The 21,755-nt window shown below is 40.0% G+C and overlaps 1 protein-coding gene across 1 annotated transcript in view; it reads right to left on the bottom strand.

The window, feature by feature from the left end:
• Window positions 1-21,755, bottom strand: part of MACROD2 (mono-ADP ribosylhydrolase 2) — a 1,597,693-nt gene that overhangs the window by 1,085,899 nt on the left and 490,039 nt on the right. Inside the window, exon 4 of the mRNA XM_075864535.1 lies at window positions 15,932-15,961. Within this exon, the coding sequence (XP_075720650.1) occupies window positions 15,932-15,961 (30 nt within the window). The remainder of the gene's footprint in view (window positions 1-15,931; window positions 15,962-21,755) is intronic.

Below are 21,755 nucleotides of genomic sequence, written 5' to 3'. Positions count from 1 at the left end.
ACTCCCGCTGCTGTGATGTCTCCACCCCTTGTCTCCTCCCCACACGCTGTCAGCTGTTGCGGAGGAGGAGGGGCAGGCACATGTCACTCTCCAGCGGGCCCTTACGATTTTATTCTGATGTAATGAACGGGCCCCTGCTTCGTGATGGGACCTGTTCCTTTCACCGAAATGAAATCGTAAGAGTCACACTGCCGTGAGTATATTAATTCCAGCGGCAGAGTGCGGCCCCCTTTTTTTTTAATTTATGCCCGGGCCCCTCACTGCAGTACCCCCAGTCCCCCCCTGATGGCGGCCCTGAATGATACTACTGTTTGACAGTTCTTCTGTAAACATTTTAAATAAAAAAGTGATCGATACAAATGCAGATCAAATATTACGAACTCAACTCAAGTTATTACACAGCATGATTTCTGTAGAGCTCTGCTAAAGTTGGCCAAGGGTTCGCAATACACAGAATAATTATCTTAGGACAACAACTCCTGTTCATATGCTCTACTAGGGCATATTGTCTTCATAGAACAAAGTCCCTTACTCTGGATCCCCCTCTATGTGCCAGGACAGAGAGACGGTCTTTAGAAGTGATCGAAATAGCTCTTTAAGTCACAGAATTATCAGTTCATCTATCCATCTAAGGTCCCGTTCACACGCTGCAGAATTGCCGCGTTTTTTTTGGACAGAAAAAACGCAGCAGAATACAGTAGCAGCATAGTGGATGAGATTTAACAAATCTCATTCACACGCTGCGTAAAAATTCAGAGCAAAAATGTACCTGCGGTGCGTATTTTTCGGACCGCAGCACGTCAATTCCTGCTACGGAAAGTAGCCAGAATTGCTGCGTTTTTCAAAGGAGATGTCTCCATCTCCTAACGTTGTTAAAACGCAGCAAAATACACACCATTTTCTGCCATAAAAACCGCAGGAAATGGTGCGTATTTGTCTGCGTTTTTCAACGGAATTGCTGCAGAAAATGTCTGCAGCAATTCCGTTGTGTGTGGACAAGCCCTAAGTATTTACACCGATCAGACATAACATGAAAACCATTTACACGTGAAGTGAATATCATTGATTATCTCCTTACAATGGCACCTGTCAAGGTTTCACCCCATGTGACCGCTGCAGCCAATCACAGACTGCAGCAGTCATATGGGATAAAATGTCATCCCAGGGCTGCAGTGTAGCGACGCTGTGTAGCACTATATACAAGGGGGGGAGCGCTGTGTGGCACTATATATAAGGAAGGGAGCGCTGTGTGGCACTATATATAAGGAAGGGAGCGCTGTGTGGCTCTATCTATAGGGGGCTGTGTGATGCTATCTATAGGGGGTTGTGTGTGTGGCGCTGTCTGCAGGGGGTGTGTGCGGTGCTATCTACAGGTGTGTGTGTGTGTGTGTGTGTGTGTGTGTGTGTGTGTGGCGCTATGTACAGGGGGATGTGTGTGTGGCACTATGTACAGGAGGATGTGTGTGTGGCGCTATCTACAGGGGGATGTGTGTGTGGTGCTATCTACAGGGATATGTGTGTGTGGTGCTATCTACAGGGGGATATGGGTGTGTGTGGCGCTATCTACAGGGGGATGTGTGTGTGGCGCTATCTACAGGGGGATGTGTGTGTGGCGCTATCTACAGGGGGATGTGTGTGTGTGGGTGTGTGTGTGTGTGGCGCTATCTACAGGGGGATGTGTGTGTGGCGCTATCTACAGGGGGATGTGTGTGTGGCGCTATCTACAGGGGGATGTGTGTGTGTGGGTGTGTGTGTGTGTGGCGCTATCTACAGGGGGATGTGTGTGTGGCACTATCTACACGTGATTTTTGTGTGTGTGTGTGGTGCTATGTACAGGGGGGGGTGTGTGTGTGGCGCTACCTACATGGGGGGTTGGCGCTATCTACAGGGGGCACTGTGTATGTGGTGCTTTACTTTACAGTGTGTGACACAATTATAGTCAGGGGCGCAGTGCATGATGATATTATATTTAGGGGCTGCAGAAATGAGTCATGGCCGGGAGAAGTCGTTATGAGCGTTGGATCGGATGGAGAAGAAAGGAAAAAGAGGAAGAAAAAATCCTAGCATCTAAGACGTCGTCACTTGTGAGTCACTAGATATATAGAGAATCTGTCACCTCTCCTGACATGTTTATTATAGGAAATCCTTGTATTTCACAAAGTCTTTCTGAAGTCCAGGACTGATAGACAATTCCCCTTGTCAGGAGGACGTGTCCCTGCACAGTGTGATCCTGTCAGTATGTAGGGTCACAGTCCTGTGACAAGGGGAATCTTCACACTCATTTGTTAATGCTTGCCCAAAAAGGTAGTCTTAACCCCTTAGTGACCAGCCCATTTTAGGCCCTAATGACCAAGCTATTTTATTCGTTTTTCTATAGTCGCATTCAAAGAGCTATAACGTTCTTATTTTTTCGTCTACATAGCTGTATGAGGACTTGTTTTTTGTGGGATTAGTTGTGCTTTTTAATGGAACCATTTTTGGGTACATATAATTTTTATATTAACTTTTATTAACCTTTTTGGGGGGGATTATAAAAAAAACTGAAATTCCGCCATTGTTCTATGCGTTTTTAAATTGACGCCGTTCACTATGCGACGTAAATAACATGTTACCTTTATTCTATGGGTCGGTACGATTACGGCGATACCACATATGTAGAGGGTTTTTTATGTTTTACGACTTTTGCACAATAAAAACACTTTTGAACTAAAATTATTTGCTTTTGCATCGTCGCTTTCCAAGAGCCGTAATTTTTTTATTTTTCCATCAATGTAGTGATTTTTTGGGCTTGTTTTCTGCGGGACAAGACGTAGTTTTGAATGGTACTGTTTTGGGGTGCGTGGGACTTATTGATTCATTTTTATTATGACTTTTTTGGGGGCAATGGAAAAAAATTGCAATTTCGCCATGTTTTTTTGCGTTTTTTTTTTTACGGTGTTCACTTTGCGGTTTAAATTACATATTAACTTTATTAATGGAGTCAGTACGGTCGCAGCAATACCATATATGTGTACTTTTTTTTTTTTTTTACACTTTTACTAAATAAAACCACTTTTTATGGAAAAAAATGGTTTTATTTATTTTTTTACTGTACTTTTTATTAATAATATTTATTTCACTTTGATGACTGATTTTATTAGTCCCACTAGGGGACTTTACTGTGCGATGTTCCGATCGCTGCTATAATGCTCTGGTATACTTCGTATACCAGAGCATTATTGCCTGTCAGTGTAAATCTGACAGGCAATCTGTTAGGACGTGCCTCCGGCGCGTCCTAACAGGAATATGTCCAGGGCAGACCTGGGGGCTTTTTTCATTCGCGGGCCGCCGATGGGTTACAGAGGGAGCGCACTCCCTCTGTAAACAAAGTTAAATGCCGCGGTCGCTATTGACGGCGGCATTTAACGGGTTAAACGGCCGCGATCGAAGTAAACTTCAATCGCGGGCGTTGGAGCAGGAGCTCAGCTGTCATCAGACAGCAGAGCCCCGGCTCCAGCCTGCAAGGGGAACCCGTGCAGGACTTAGACTAGGCTGACGTGAAAAGGCGTCAGCCTAGCCTAAAGCCCATTAGTGACCGACGTAAAAAGGCGTATTAGTGGTCACTAAGGGGTTAAAAATAGTTACGGCGCCACATGGCAGCAGTGCGGAAGGGGGGCCCAAATTTGGGTAACAGCCCAGGGCCCATGGTCTACTTAATCCGCCACTGGTGGGGAGTGAAGGTTCGCCCGTCTGATCCGATATCAGAGCTACTGTAGCACACATTGCTAAAAAAGTTATTGCTGGCTATGATAGAAAAGTGCCAGAACACTGAGTGCATTACAGTTTGCTGTGTTTGAGCCTGCAAAGCCGAACACCGCTCAGAGTGCCCATTTCGAACCTCTGTCCAAAGCTCCTACAATGGACACATGAGCATCAGAACTGGACCACAGAGAAATGGAAGAAGATGGCCAGGTCTGATCAATCATGTTTTCTTTTACATCATGTGGAGATGGCACCAGGATACACTACAAGAAGACGACAAGCTGGCGGGGGCAGTGTGATCCTCTGGGCAATATTCTGCTGGGAAACCTGGGGGTCCCGGCATTCATGTGGATGTTACTTTGACACATACCACCTACCTAAACAATGTTGCAGCTCAAGTACACCTCTTCATGGTAACGGTATTCCCTAATGGCAGTAACGTCTTTCTGCAGAATAATGCGCCTTGCCACACGGCAAAAATTATTCAGGAAAGGTTTGAGGAACATGACAAAGCGTTCAAGGTGTTGAGTTTTTTTTTTGCATATATTTTTTTAATTTTTTGGTATTAAAGACATGCAACCTGTAACAAACGGACTAGTATAGCCAAGAAGCTTATGTATACAGCCATACTACAAATCCATGATGTATGAATCCATAATACAGCACCTAAAGAAATCTTAAGGCTCATACTGCACCTCTGTATGCCTTAGGGACAGTCGACTCCGCTATTGATTCCGTCGTTAAAAAGGAAACCTGCCGCAATGGTGACGAACGGAAACCATTAGTGATGTTTCCGTCACCATTGATATCAATGGTGCCTGGAACGGAAGCTGTGGTTTCACTTTCACATTCTGTTGAGGGGTTCACCCGACGGAAACCTCCGACGGAACCCCGGAACGGAAAGCAAATGGTGATGTGGCACTATCTACAGGGGGCTGTGTGGCACTATCTACAGGGGGCTGTGTGGCACTATCTTCAGAGGGCTGTGTGGCACTATCTTCAGGGGGCTGTGTGGCACTACCTACAAGGGGGCTGTGTGGCACTACCTACAAGGGGGCTGTGTGGCACTACCTACAAGGGGGCTGTGTGGCACTACCTACAAGGGGGCTGTATGGGACTGCCTACAAGCGGCTGTGTGGCACTACCTAAAAGGGGGATGTGTGGCACTACCTAAAAGGGGGATGTGTGGCACTACCTAAAAGGGGGATGTGTGGCACTACCTAAAAGGGGGATGTGTGGCACTACCTAAAAGGGGGATGTGTGGCACTATCTACAGGGGGAATCTGTGAGTGGCGGGCTGATGGTTATTTTACTCTGAGTTGGGGGCTGATGGTCATTTTACTGTGAGTGGGGCGCTGATGGTCATATTACTGGAAGTGGCGGGCTGATAGTCTTCAAGTGGTTTCCACCTCTGACCTCCAATTGAAATTAATAGGAGGCAGAAAATACCTGCGGCGCTCGTTTGGAGCGCTTTTTTGCCTGCGTCTTTTGCATTACCTACAACGGCTTAAAAAAAAGCAAAATAAAAAAGGTCAAATAACACGGTCAATTCAAAATCTGCTTCAAACTTCCGTAAGGAGTTTTGAGGCAGATATATTTTGCCTTACAAAAAACGCTGTGTGAACATACCCTAAGAGGGTATTGCTTGTTTTTAGCCGTTTTCTGTCTTTCTCTAAACAATTTTTGGTAGGGGTGCACTGAGGAAATAAAATTTTTACAGTGGTGCCTCAAGTCCGAAAAGGTTGGGAAACTCTGTACTAGGCTACAGAATCACGCCGGCCTACGCAAGGATCTCGCCGTGGAGCAGCTTAGCTCGTCGTGGGAACAGGGCCTAGGTGAGTGCAATTTATTTTTTGGGGGGGCACAGTCTACAAGGGCGAGGTGGGGGGCTGATGGCACGATCTACAAGGAGGAGGTGGGGGATTATGGCACTGTCTACAGGAAGGCTGTATGGCACAATCTACAGGGGGCACTATCTACAAGGGGGGCCTGTATGTGGCAGACAGGGGAGGGGGCATTATACTGTGTGGGGGCCACTAAGCGGACATTATACTGTGTAGGGGTACTACAGGGAGCAATATACGCTATGTGGCACTTAGGGGACATAATACTGTGTGGGCACAATTAGAGAACAAAATACTGTGCCATTGAATGGGTTAGAATATATATGATTAAATATTATTATTATACTGTATGGGGGGCACTAAATAGGGCATTATACTGTGGGGGGGGCATTGTACTTCTTTTATGGGGCATTTTTTTTATGATGGGGGTGGGGCGCCGAGAGATAATTTTGCATGGGGCACCATCTATCCTTCCGTTCCTGTTTTTTTCTTAAAACATTACATACAAATTCTTAAGCAAATTTGCACTGTGTGAACAAGACCTTAAGGTACGCACACACAACAGATTTGTTGCAGATTGTCTGAAGTCTATCTGCAGCAAAGACTGGATTTTGCTGCAGATTTTGCTGAGGATATCAGCCCTTCGACATTGAAAAGGGTAAAATTTGCAGTGAACATCCAGAACATAATGAGCATGCTGCGGATTTAAGAATCTCACCCATTTGTCCTCCGCCCGCAAATCTAGACCGAAAAACCGCAACAAATTTGCTACGTGTGCAGCGGACCGTGCTAAAGAAATGCTAAGGCAAGAACATGTTTGGTGCACTTACACCAAACATCGAATACACATTGGTACATATTTACAAAAGCAGTTTACGCCATTTTTTTTCGTAAACGGTATCAAAACAAGTTTTCTGATAAAATCTGTGACTTTTCTCGTCACTCACCAAATTTGCAAAGTGACAATAAAAGTGGGTGAAGTCTCCAAAAAGACGTAGTTTAGATTATAATTTATTAAGTAAAACCAAATGAAAAGGGCACAAATATTGGCATAAATCTACACCTTCTTATATCAGCATAGATTTGATTTGTCGGAAAGTTCAAAATGTGCCAAATTCTTAAGAAATCTGGGCTTCTGTCTAAGAATTATGAAATCACACATAGTGAATAGTCACTACAGGTTATGGCTTCCCATTAAAATCAATGATCTTCTTGACTGCAGCATTTCTGCTCAAATAGTGGTCTACCTTAGTCAGAAACCAGTAAAGCTTCGTTTACATCTGCGTTGTGCATTTCCGTTATTTTTCACCGTCAGAGGAAGAGAAAAACTGAAAAACTTTTTTGTCAAACTACCCTTTGATTTCAATGGGTTTAGCTTTAATATCAGTTGTGCTCAGGTTTTAGTTTATGTGATTGAAGCAAAAGCAATAGCGGACTATCCGCTGCACTATTTTTGTGTGTCCAAAATTACGGAAACTTCACGGAAAGGGGCTTTCCGGGTTTTTCTTTTAACATCGAAGTCAATAGCTGATGGATTATAACGGATATGCCTTCTGTTTGTATCCATTATGCATTACGTTTAATGGATTTGTTTTTTTTGAATGCCCAAAGTGAAAATGACAAAAAAAATAAAAGATACTAAAACAGATTAGTTAAAAACTGAGCACAACTGATACCAAACTGAAACAAATGAAAGGTTTTTTTCACGGATCCTGCAAACTGATCCATCAAAAATAGGTATATTTTACTTTCCATTGCTGTCAGTCAGGCATCCGTTATGGTGTCCTATTTTAAATATGTAGACGGATCCGCTAAAATGATAGGCACAACACAGATGTGAACTAAGCCTAAGAAGCGTATGAGTAGCCTAAGGCTGGGTTTACACCTTTGTTGAACCATTCTGTAGTTCTGCTCCATTGCACAACGGAACCCGCCGGAATCCATTGACTTTAATAGGTTCCGTCGGCTTTCCGTTGGGGTGTCCTTGATTTTACCGCACACAATAGCACAGCATGCTGCGCTATTGTCTCTGGTACACCCTGCTGGATCTGCGATGGAGGCCCCTAATAGAGCCTCTGACACAGATGTGAATAGAGCCTTACATATACTGTAAGGATGCACACGGTGTCAATGGCAAAATAAGCCATATGATTGCAATGGAAGGAACGTAAAAAATAATATAAATTTAATTCACGAAAATACAGAGGCTACACACATAGCTAAATAGCATTGCAAATATTGCAGGGTAGGTCTGTGCTGTCCATACCGTCATTACACCTTTAAAAATGGTCAGCCTTTGATGAAGAACCTGTAAAAGTTGTACAATGTGTCAATGCAGAGCTGATAAGGAGGGTGGTAATGACCACTCTTTCCCCTTTACAAATTGTAAAAACTAAGACTAATTGTTTACGGGGAATGTTTTAATTGCATGTCTCGTTACAGCAATTAATCATTATGACGGTCAAATGAATTCAATTACACAACGAGAAGAATAAAAAGAAAAAAATAGGAAAAAAGGACGATCTGTTCCATATATGCAATATTATATCTCACTTCTTCTAATTATCTCAAATAGTTTTGGCGACATATGCTGATCAGATGGTGTTTGTATGACACACCAAAGGACTCCACAAAGTAAACATTCCCATCTCATATTCAAACAGAAGAGACAGTTCACATTTTAATCAGGATTCTGAAGGACTAGATCAAAATAAGCATTCATTAATTGAGAATGTGCCAAAGATGTGCAGTGACAGAGCCACTACCTAACACATGAAGCGCTTCGCTATCTAGACCTGCAATATATAAAAGAACGACTTTTTATGAAAATGATCAAACAAAATGTTTTTTTTAACGGATGTGGAATGAAGAAAAAAATGGAGTGTCACAATTCCAGGCTTAGTTTGTTGCTTCAAAGCGTAACCCCGCCCACAAAGGGTTAACGATATTCTATATGTTTAGGGAACGAAAAAAAGCCAATATTACACTGACTTTCTAAGGGTATGTTCACATGCGGCAGTTCTTTTGCAGAAAAATCTGAGTCTGAATATCTGTTCCATACGTCTGAATAGAGTTAATTCTGCAGCAAGAATGGGAGAGTTGCAGAAATTTCGGCTAAAATAGACTGGTGAAATTTGGTCTCCAAGAGCTGATTTTTAGTGACTGCTGGGGGGACGACAATATTTATCTATATATACACTTGTATGTAAAAGATATACACATAAGGATCTAAAGGCACTTTTACACTGGGTAATTATTGGACAGACAAGTGTTCATAGAACGCTCGTTGCTGATAATTTACCTGTGTAATCGGCAGCGATCAGCATATGAACGAGCATCTGCTCGTTCATCTGCTGATCGTATCGTTTTAGAAAACGGAAATATTATCGTTGTCGGCAGCATGTCCACCTGTCTCGTTGATCGGTGCTTGTTGCACTGGCCAAAATTAGCCGGCGTAATAGGGCCTTAATAGAGTTTCTAATTCCTTGAAAAATAAAGACACGGATATTGAGGTAAACATTTTTTTTTAAAAAAGTTTGGAAGAGAATATTGTATCAAACATTTCCAATAGGGTGAAAATCTAATTTACACACAGCAGCGTGACGTAAAGAGAGTCATTTCAACTGGGACTTGCTTTATGAGCACTTCATTAACAAAACATAAAAAACTCTGCAATATCTCTATAAATATTGTCCTTTTCATTGAACCTATTCTGTCATATAGTGTATTTCACTGTTTTGCTTGCAATATATGGCCAAAAGTATGTGGACACCATTCATTATTGAGTTCAGGTTTTTCAGCCACACCCATTGCAAACAGAAGCATAAAATCAAGCACACTGAAGTGCGTTGCACATTAAAATAGTCTATCCCCTGCTGCATTACTCACTACAGAGTTACAAACTGCATCTGGATTTGACATCAACACAAGAACTGTATGTCAGGAGCTTCATAAAATGGTTTCCGGGGTCGAGCATCTGCACACAAGCCTAGGATTACCATATGCACAATGCAAAGAGTTGCATGGAGTGGTGTAAAGCACGATGCCACTGGACTCTGAGGCAGTGGAGAGTGATGAATCACATTTCGCTATCTGCCACTCTGATAGATGAATATAGGTTTGGTGGAGGCTGGGCAAACACTAGCTGCCGGAATGCATAGTGACTACTGTAAATTATGGTGGGTGAGGATAATGATCTGAGGATGTTTCCAGGGTTTTGGCTAGACCTCTCCTAGACCATTCCAGTGAAGGGTAATGTTACTGCCCTTTTCTGCTCCAGCAGGACTACGGTCCTGTGCACAAAGCGAGGTCCATAACAACATAGTGTGAATTTGGTGTTGAGGAAAGTGGCGAGTGTCGAGTGGCCCACACAGAGCCCTGACCTTAACCCCATGGAACACCTTTTGGATTAATTATAATTGCGAGCCTGGTCTTCTTGTCCAACATAAGTGTCTGACCTCACAAATGCTCTTTTAACTGAACAGGCACAAATTGCCACAGACACACTCCAAAATCTGGTTGAAAACCTTCCCAGAAGAGCGGAGGCTGTTATAGACACAAAAGAGGATGCAACTCCATATTTACACCCATTGTTTTGGAATGGCATGTCCAACAAACTCCCATTGGTTTGATGGTCAGGTGTCCACATACTTTTGAGCAGATAGTGTACATAAAGATTTTTTCTCTATGTTCCCCAGGTGACCAGCCATTTTTCCCTCCTTCTCACAAGCCTGTTATCTGGCTGAAGGACAACTTGCTGCAGAGGGAGTGTAAACCGCGCAGCTCACGTATGCCACAAAGATTAGCAGGAAATTAACCCCTGTTTTCAATATAGAATTTATACTGGGAACATGCATAAAATCTTGCATATAAACACTGCGGAAACATCTCTTGATTATTTTTATTATTAATTTCTAGTTTTATTATTTATTTAAATGGACACTACCTTTTTATACAACTTATGCTAATCTAACAGCATACCTGATATCTAACAACTTTATAATTTACTTACTGTTAAAATTTAGTTCTATTTATGCAAATTCTGTGTGAAGTTACTGTCGCTAGATGTCTTCCTTCCTGTAATCTGCTGTTCACCCCCTGTTGTCAAGCAAAATAAGTATGTTGCAGTTATAGAGCAGAGGAGACGGACTGCAGAAAGTGGGGGTGTCTCTTCACAGCCTGCCCATAGAAGTCTATGGAGGGCGAAACATGAGGAAGGAGCATAGGCAGACACTGGGGAGGGTGGAGCAGAAAGAGAGAAGACTGCTGGTAAGAGCTCATCAGTGCTGGATTCTCAGCTACGTCCTCTCATTACTGCTGTATAATCTCCTCCATGCTGCTGCTGCTCCTATACATGCAATGGATGGATGGATGAATGAAAAGGAAGGAAGGAAGTATGGATGGATAGAGATAGAAGAGGAGAATCTTCCTCTCCTATGTGTGCAGTATATATACGATATGATAGCAGTTTGGCCCAGCCCACAGACAAATGAGAATTAGAGGATGAGCCTGCAGAGGGGAAAACTGCTAAAAAAAAAGATGCAGAATACAAGTCATATAATGGTCATAAATAGTGTAATTCCCCATGTACACACATATGACAAGTTATTCTGAAAAGTTAGGATCGCTTTAAAGAGTATAAAAAGAGTTGAACAAAAAACTTTAGACTGGGTAATAAAACTGCTGCATTTGTTTGTTACAAACCCCATGTTATGTCACTGGCTATAAACTATATTGATTTCTATTAAATCTAAATAAAGCTAGTTACCTTCTTCCATCTCTGATGTCACTTATGAACTACAGTTTTTAGCAGGTACACAGCATGTCTGTGCACGTATATAAGAACATACTGTATACCAGGCTTACTTCTGGTTAACTTCCTAGACATTGCAAACGTGCAAAAAAAAATGCATTAGAAAGCATGTCATTGTCAATACTCACAATACATAGGATCCCCAAGGTCTTCCCACAGAGCTACAAAATTGATTTCTATTATGAAAATGTCCCTCTACATGTTACTCCTACAATATATATGGCAGAGGCAGAATTTAATACCTTAGTGATTTTTCAGAATATTTATATAGATGACCATCTACAATAAACAAAATTGTTTAAAACAATGATAAGCTGATGGAGAACCAGGGTTGGAGTGGCCCATCACGGTACAAGGGGAGTCCCCGGTTGGTCCTGGCTCTTACACAATAATGGGACTCACTTATCCAGCAGACGATAACCCGATTTGGAGTTGACTTTGGAACCAATCTCTTTTTTTCTTATGGGATGATTCAGAAATAAACTATTATTATTAAAGATATGTTCAATGTGTGCAATGATAACAACAAAGATTATCATTAAATTAAAGTGGACGTGCACATGTTCAGTATAGATCGAGCATGGTCCCTCAGAATTTCTCTGGTGGGCCCAAGGAACCCTAGTCCGACACTGTGGAGAGAATATTCTTAAAAGGGTTGCACGAGATCATAAAAAATGCTCTGCTTTTTCCTAGAAACAGCATTACTATTGTACTTTGGCTGTGTATGCTATTGTAGCTGAGCCCTATTAAAGTGAAAGGGATTGAGCTGCAATACCAACCACAGCCTATAGATTGAAGTGTGCAGTTTCTGGCATAAAGCAGCTTCGTTTTTGTTCTTATACAAACCCTTTAAGACTCCATCAAACCACTGCTAAATCTAAATGGTTTAAAGAATTTTTTCTCCCATGCGAGACTGAGGCAATCTTAAGTTGTTTGGTTGAGGCACATCAGTAACAAATTAAGTATGAAGTCACCTATAGATGCTTTATATTCTAAGTTTAGGACATGACTAGAGATTGATATTGTTGCTTGGTCATCAAGCCAAGCAGAAGAATCCAGTACCTGTTTATTGTGGGTTTTTTTTTAGATTTTTTTTATATATTCAATTTGATCTAAGAACACAAATATATTTGCTCTTTTTACTCATTAAAAAACTATATGTAGATTTTCCTTTGGGATTAAGCTGGCAATCCTGTGGGCACCACATTGGTACTTTAAAATGAAACTTCTGTCAGCTAGTTGCGCACAGGAAAAGTTAAATAGGTCAGGTCTGTTTCCTGTGCGCGCTCACTTGATGGTGGGGAATATTTCACAAATATGTTGCAGCAGTTTTGATCTCCTAAACATACTAATTAGTTGAATTAGAACAAGCCAGTATAAACCCACATAGCCCAGCAGCGTCAACACAGTAATTATGAACAGTTGGACAACAAACAGTCTCTATTATTTAAAACGCACCATCAGCGAGCAACCTCCTCTCAGTTCCACAACAACACTTTGGACGGCAGACGCCAAACCAACAAACAGATGTGCAGCCTCAATAATTGGCATTGGAAACTGTTATAAAATGTCTGGTTCTATTCAGGTCAAAGCGAACAAATATAATTGCAGTTTTAGTAGAACCGGGGGCTTAGAATGCTTCCATTTATTGCTCCTAGGTCTCAGCAGTTGCACATTTGCCTAAAGTCATCTAAAAACACAATTGCAAAAATAATAAAATAATTCTAAAAGAAATGAATGAAATCTATATATATTACGTTTTCCTTAATCTTCCTTACAAAAGTATTTTACATTATTACTGTGTTCTTACCAAGTGGTGCACAAGGAAGATTAGCATCAATTTACACCTTGTTGTACAACTAAAGAACTCTAGGGTGTTATCCATAAGGCAGACTTGTAGCGCACCCTAGATTTAGATGATCTGATTTTTCAATAGTTTTGAGTTATCCAGTCGGTATATCTACATTTGACTTACACCACCACATCATGCTAGAAGGCTCTACTGCTCTCTCAAGAGCCATGGAGCCCATGTAGTAGAGCCTATGAAAGAGTTAGAATTGATGAAGGACCAGTGCAGAAATGTGGAAAAATTACTGTCACTAGTTTTGTAATGCCCCATCTCCTAGCTAATCTAATGGGTGCTGTCATACTGATATTGTTAGTGAAAATTGTGTCCCAAAACATGTATTACTTCAAAAGTGATGAGGTTTTTTTCTAAATATGCAAATGAGGCTATACTAGACAAATGGTTGTCAACAGCAGCGATTCTCCGGAGGTGGAGCTACCTCACAGCCTCTGACACTGTCCTATCAGCATCAAGCTGCTTCACACAGTGTGAGAGACTGAGGCTGGAGGGAAGGGGGATCACTTCAAACAGCCATATCTCCAGCTGTGGATCACCTAGAACAGTGGTTCTGGTGGCATATGAAAGAGGAGTACAGCCAAATGAACATATTTACAAAAATGCACATAACTTTGCAAATAATAAACGTTTCTGAAAGAAAGTTACACTGCAGTTATCAGCATCATAGTGAAGACACTGAAACCTTTGGTTTGTTTCTGTCCAGGACACTGTGATGAGAAGATCCAGGTTAGATGGTGGCATCTCATTAGTCCAGGCAAGGACAGCCATTGGTGAAAGAAGCTAAGTTATTCCAGGACACAATAACATAGTTTTGAATCTCGTTGAACATATTTCTGTGTAAAGAAGCATGTCTTCCAAGATCGACTCTTGCTTTAAAAAAATAAATAAATCTGAGTGGGAAAAAAATATAAAGAGAAACTTCAATTGTAGACATATGACTAGGCTGCACGGGAACATATTCCAAAATGTTTTTTTAGGTTAAAATAACTAGGAAATAGAATATTGTAATAGACCACTGTAAGGAGAGGTTTGAAGACGGTGACCTGGCTTGAAAAAAACACAGAACGCAATTTAACTCTTGCCAAGTGTCACTGAACATTTCAATTTCTTATACGGTTACGTCAAGACCAACAATAACCCCAAAACTAGCCTTCCAAAATGTATCTCAAATAACAAAGATGTATTGTGCACTGGAATAGAGCTATAGAAAAAGTTAAGTTAATAGGGATTCTTCATGAAACAAAACCTGTTCTTGTTTTAAGAGCCAGTAAGTAAACAGCAGTTAAGATCATTTAAGATCTAGAGAGCATTATGTTCTACAGCAGAGATAACACCCATAACCATATAAGCTTTCATTACTTGACTAGATCATTCTTCAAAATCATATCTGTATACTGAACCCTGATCCGGATTACAGTAGATGTGTAATAATGAATCATAATCTGTAATTGTCCAGCACCGCTATTGTACTGGTCTAGCAACTGGTAATGAATTAGTGCATTTTGCCAAACAATGGGCTCTTATTTTATAAAAGCAAAAAGTATCATTCACTGCAACATTTAAAGAATTTATAATATTTCAATCAAATTTTTATTATAAACATGTTAAAACATTTTTGGTGTTAAACAAAAAAAAAACACAAAACATTAACCACCCCCCCCCCCCCCACGGAAATATTTCAGTTCTTATATCAGCCACTGGAGCACGCTAAATAGGCCTTGCTCTTCCTTTTCCTGCAACGTTTGCTACATTGTGAGAAGAGCACAAGTAATGATAAATCCAGTCCTTGCACGCCCATGAGTGTCCCTGCACGAGCTAAGAGCAGTTTAGCACATTGAGGAATAGCTTGTTCTGTATTAACAAACTTGCAACAGCCATAAGTGTCCAGTATATATAAAACATTACCATTATATTTTCAAGGACTCATTAGACCTAGTGTCATCCACATCATTAAAGGGGTTGTCCATTTTGTAAAATTATGTTTTGTTGGAACGATAAGCAGGTCACAGGTCATCCCATGGTTGGAACTTCAGCAATTAGCTGAAGTCTGTGGGGAAACCCGGCAGCAAATTTTAAATTACTTTACAGCGCCACCACAGTAGAAATTATACATTCATACGTGTTCTTTAAAGGCATTTAATTTGGAATGAGAGTGGAGAGCCGGATTGTAGGTGGCAGATGACTAATTAACTATGGCAAAGAATAAAGAAATCAATTAACAAAAAGACCAGGTCTTCGTCTCCACTCTGCCTAATAGAGGAATTATCTAAACGAGAGAGACCTCTTCTCTATTAACTCAGAATTCCCTAAAAGGTTATTTTCAAAATGCAATTTCTAAACCAGTCGACCCTTTTATCCACCATTTATTAAGATTCCCTAAGATGCCTGGACCACCATTAAATGGTCAAAAGAACTCGATAGCTCTAAAAGGCAATAATATGTCGTAGAATATCTGAAAAATTAATAACTCTGTTTTTAATTGCACACGGAGGTTCCGTTACGGTCACAACGAAACAAAAAGTTCTGTATTATGGTTCATATATTATATGATTTCTATTTCACACTTTATATTACATAAGATACAATACATAGACACATGTATATTGAAATGAGAACTTTATATATAATATGGATGGATATATAATACAGAAACAATGAGGTCAGACTTACCTCCCCCTCCTCCAAGAAGACTTGAGTTTGCTGAAAAAGAAAAACAAACAATATTCAATTACAATTCCATTCATTACAATTAGTTTGTATCAAAATAAGACTTCAATGTGTAATACAAGCAGAGGTGATCATTGCAGGAGGATGTTCTTCAGGCGAGTTTATACACATGGGTTTTTCACCAACTCATGTTCCCAACAGAGAACTTTTTTTTTTTTTTTTAAACTGTACCTAAATTATTTTCACAGCCTATGCATCAACAGTTTCATACCTCACTTCAGATGATGAATCTTAAACTATTTAATTAAAAAACTGTCAAGATATAACATTTTCACAGCACAAAGTCTATTGAAAAACTTTCACATTATCTAAATACCATCCCTACGTGCTCTTTGAAGACATTTTCGTTTGGAATGAGATTGGAAGGCTGAGTAGTCGAAGGCAGAAAACAGGATTAATTAACTACGACAAAGAATGGAGAAACACTTTCAATTTTAGATCTGTATGAAAAAAAAGCACCTATGCAGAGCTGACTTATTCAACCTTGAGAGCTACTATGCTGCTCAATGGCACAGTCATCGGAAAGAGACACTTAAAAATCGCAGTGCGCAGTTACCATTCCTTTTCAATCACAGGATATTAGTTTTATTCTGAAGTGGAACATTTCTAAACATTGTGACCCTGAGATGCCATACAACTATATTGACATTTACACAAACAGCTCCGTTTCCTGAGATATTGATTTCCAGCTACAATTAAACAAGTATAATTTGTATAGTAACAATTCTGAAGTTCAAAATAAAATAAAAATCTAATTTGGCAAAACTTCTATATTTAATTCATTCTCATTATATCAAACAAATGACATAATTTCAATTTTATTTTTAATCTGGGAGTTACGTTCTCATTTTTGTATTAAAAAATAGCTGTCACTTGAAGTCTATTCAGTTGTTGACTAAGTTGATCATCTTACTGTGCCAGCACTAGTTACTCCTATGGAAGAGAATTGGATTGGAAGAGATCTTTCAGAGCACAAATTACTTTATCAACAGAGGAATTTTATAACTGAGAAAAGTGATGGATACAATGGAAAAGAAGACCTAGAGACCGGGACAGATAGATAGATAGATAGATAGATAGATAGATAGATAGATAGATAGATAGATAGATAGATAGATAGATAGATAGATAGATAGATAGATAGATAGATAGATAGATAGATAGATAGATAGATAGATAGATAGATAGATAGTATCTTGGGAATAGATAGATCAGATTATTAAAGCTGGGTTTACCAGGGCAGATTTCTGCCTGTACAGAGTCCCAATAGACAATATAACAAGTCGAACAGCATTTGTTTTATAGTCACTTTTTTACAGGCCAATGCAAACTGTATGAGGACGAACGATTGTTAATACGATCATTAGGTACCCACACAATTTGCATCTTGTCAGCAGTACATCCGTTTACTCAGGAAGATGTGCAGCCGACAACCGTTATTTTTAAGGCTGCAAAAAAGATGTGATCAGCCGGCAAATGAGCGTTTGCTATGTTTACACGGGCCAATGATCAGGACTGAGTGTTCTTACAAACCGATTGTCGGCCAGTTTAAACGGGCCTTAATTTATAGAGCAACCACGAAGATATTTTTTTCGTGCCAAAGCCAGTAATGGATTCAAAAAGAAGGAAAAGTATAAAAGAAAGACTGATACTTCAAAATCTGATACTGCCACAAAAACAGCCACGAAAACTGTAATAGTAAATTTGATAATAAAGTCAATTTGGCTGGACATACACTAGAGATTGGGAATGGCCAAAAATTCAGAATTAGACCATTTTCTGCCAACTGTTGGCGCCTTACGTAATACAGGCAAGCATGATCGATGGTGACCAAAGGCAGATATCCGTGGAGAAGTTGATCTGCCATGTTTTTGTTTTTTTTAGTCCTGAGGCCAAATGATCGAGGCAGAGATCGATCTTCAATTTGTTGCTATAACTTAAGGCATTGCCGTCTGCCAAGTTGTTCAGAAAACAGCCTCGGAAATCACTAATGTATACTCAGCTTTAGAGGTAGAGGAAGTGCAGGAGCTATCTGAGCAATTCGGTCATCCTAAATCTAGTTCTGTGAAATCTTCTTGAAAATCTCATCCTGCTTGTATCGTCATTTGGTGCTAAATGACTGTCCGAACAATCTGTGTACTTTCTATCCTCACGCGGTATGTTTTTAAATCCGAATATCTCAGCGCATCAAAACCTTGTCACCCCAGGGCACATTTTTTTCCTGCTTCGGGTGCATTTATATATATCAGGGCAGTCTAACTGGCAGTCTGTTGGCCAAATGCAGCCTCCAAGCTATTTCCAGCCCCTTTTTCAGAACATATATATTAACCCTTTAATTTCAGAGATATTATGAATGTTAATGACCAGAAAGCATTTAGTGACATTTAGTTTGAGAAGATTTAAAGAAATAATTTTTTTTTAAATAATTAGGCTTCTCAGAAACCTCTCCTTTCAGAATGGAGAAACAAGCTACTTTTGCCAGGGGAAGCCGGGGACAGCCAGTTATTCCCCTGCAGCAGCCGTCCATGTAAAACACGGGTGGCCCAAGATTGCCAGAATGGGAGCTGCTCTTAAAAAGCAGTACTCAATTCTGTCTCATAAAGGGGCGGGAAATCCCTTCTGTGATGTCGATATACTATAATAGGGCATATGGACATTCAGGGGTACTCTTCATGAGACAACCCCTTTAAAGAATATGTAACCCTTTTACTTTTATTAAAAAAACAAAAACAATGTATTAGGATTTTTTGCAACTTTTAAATAGCTTTTTATAAAATAAAAAAAATATTAACTTTTTGAGATACAGCTACTATGTATCCTGTATACATAGAAGCTGTATCTTGGCGTCAAAGTCAAATCTGTCAGGTCAGCAGGACTGACGGCTCAACTGAAAGCAAAGACACGCAGGATCCAGCTGTTATCGATCACATCTAAATTCATGATGTGATCGATAACTGATGGATCGACACGCAGGACCAGCTTTCAGCCGGGCCATCAGTCCCGCTGACCTGACAGATTCGGCTTTGACGGAAAGATACAGAGAAGCTGTATCTCAAAATGTAAAATCAATTTTTTTATAAAATCCTATTTGAATGTGGCTCATAATCAAAAATAATACATGGTTTTTATTTATTTTTTATATTTGAGACCAAAGGTTTACATATTCTTTAGGTTATATTTGTATTATATCCATATCATTTTTACACAACTAGTCTTTGCTTTTTTTGAGCGTTATTAGTGCTAATATAAATAAAAACAGTAATAAAAATAAATTACACCTGACTTGAACCTCTATAACCTTTAATGAATTAAAATATGAATAAACATTGTGCAAAAAAGGGGTTCACTAATCGCTTCATATTAATATATCAGTGTAATTTAGGGCATTTGGGGTAGGGCCATGGTTAGAGATATAGTGGGTGCCAATGTTATTTTTTTACTATTCACTTTAAATTTTCTTTTACATTTTTAACTTTCATATAATGCATTTCACAAAAGGTTTAAGTGATAATGGAGGAGGATTAGTGGCATATATAAGTTTGGAACAGCACAGTTTACCTCTTTTTTTGAAGTTGGAGTTGTAGGGGAAAAACCTCAAAACCTCAACTCCCCGCATGCCATGATAGCCTCCGACTGTTAGGGCATGCTGGGAGTTGTACTTTTGCAGCAGCTGTAGAGCCACAGGTTGGAGACCACTGCTCTAAAAGCTAGGCAGCATGAAGAATACGAACATACTATCAGGTCTGAACTGTAGTACTGGTGACTAGGTCCGATTGAGTCTTTCTGGTGGTTCCAGAGCAGTCACATTACATCGCAGTACAATTTTGCTGATTTATGAAGCAGCAAAGACTAAGTAACCTTCTTCCAAACCAGAATATGTGAATCAACTGGAAGCGTTCTTATGTGAAGTTTATTCGCTGGCACTAAAAACGATGAGAGTTCGGATAAAATCCAGGAGAGGAGTGTCATATATGTCAGGAAAATGAAATGATTGACAGCATTGAATGTCAACATGAGGTGAGCAATCATAACAAGTAGTTTAACGTCAGCAACAATCTACAAAAGTAGTCAAAAATCGTGACTTGACTGCAGATCCAGTACATCCAGTGTCTGCACATTGCCAAAATGCCATGAACGCATAGTAATTTAGTACATGGTTCCTCTTAAGACTAAGTCCTTTTATTCTCAAGGCATTGATAGTCTAGGCATGTACAAAGGTGTCAGCAAATTCATGATCTCCAACGATGTAATACAGATGAGTTTGGACATACGTTGGGTTTTTAAAAGCATCTACCTGCATCTTGATACTCAGCATGTACTTATCTTTTTTTTAATGTAAAATATCAGGCATTACATAAAGGTAAGTTTGATAAATTTAGGCACATACCATTTTAAGCAGTGGTGGTGAAATATATCTCACGACGTACCAGTAGACCCCAAAGTAGGGACCCATAAATATGTCAGTGTTTGGCAACCAGGCTGTTTTTCTGCTAATCCTCTACACATAAGTGGGGAAAACTGCCTCCTCATAGGTCCTTCGTTCAATTTTTCCAGTTATATAGTCTTATTATTGAATCATATAGGAACGTTAGGTCTGACCAAATATATTGGCTGGTGTAGCTCAACACCACCCCCACCAAATATACACTCTAAGGGTATGTTCACACGAGGGTGTCCGTTACAGCTGAAATTACGGGGATGTTTCAGCCTGAAAACATCCCCGTAATTTCAGCCGTACCGGCATGTGCAGACGCTTGAACGCCGCGTCCATTATGGCCGTATTTAGCGCTGCTATTCATTGGAGTCAATGAATAACGGCTCCAATTACGGCCAAAGAAGTGACAGGTCACTTCTTTGACGCGGGCGTCTATTTACGCGCCGTCATTTGACAGCGGTGCGTAAATTACGCCTCGTGTGAACAGACAAACGTCTGCCCATTGCTTTCCCATTAAGCAGACAGTAAGTGACTGTGCTTACCTCAGTTAGCTATAAATAATAATAGTTTTGTAATAATAATTTAAACTGGAAACTAGAACATGCATATGGAGTCTAAAATAGATAACTCATCTTAAGAAGTGAATGACCATTAAAAAAAAAATCATCTTTTGGAAATCATTGGTATTAACAGAGTTTACCATACAATATTCTGCTTACTTTTTTGACTCCAACAAAAGCACAAAGAAAGATGTTTTTTTCTTTTTCTTTTACTGAATGTTAATAGTATAATAGTTGTCCCTATTCTGTGGGACAGTTGTAGAAAACACACAATTGACTATATGGTTCAGCATTCTCTTACCGAATGCCTTTGCCTATTACTGGAGAGGAGATCACTCGTATTATGATGTTCATGGATAGACGCAAGAAAGACTCGAGAATAAGGACAGGTGAAGTAGAAAATAATCTATTTCTTTTCTTGTCCCTGACTCAACGGTTTGCATGAAGCACTTCACGGACATCTTTCCCAAGACATCAATGCCCTCTATGTGGAACATCCATCTCGCCTCCATTCATGTGTCAAAAACAGAAGAGAAGAGGGACAAATTAAATGATACTCCTCTGTACAAGATCTTACGTTGATAGTATTGACCAAGATGGAGCATGCATACTCTGAAACCATATTATACAGCAGGTTTATGACAGCTGACAGTACAATTAGTCTCTTCTTCTGCCAACCCCTGTTCTTCATAGCTATTCTGACGTATAATGCTACCATTTGGTTATTGTACATGATCATACTAAGTGTTTACACACAGTGGTTTTTTTTACA

This window comes from Rhinoderma darwinii, chromosome 4 (genome assembly GCF_050947455.1).
Source record: "Rhinoderma darwinii isolate aRhiDar2 chromosome 4, aRhiDar2.hap1, whole genome shotgun sequence".
Taxonomy (NCBI): Eukaryota; Metazoa; Chordata; class Amphibia; order Anura; family Rhinodermatidae; genus Rhinoderma; species Rhinoderma darwinii.
The sequence above is the reverse complement of the archived record's forward strand: the minus strand, read 5'-3'. Positions and strand labels throughout refer to the sequence as shown.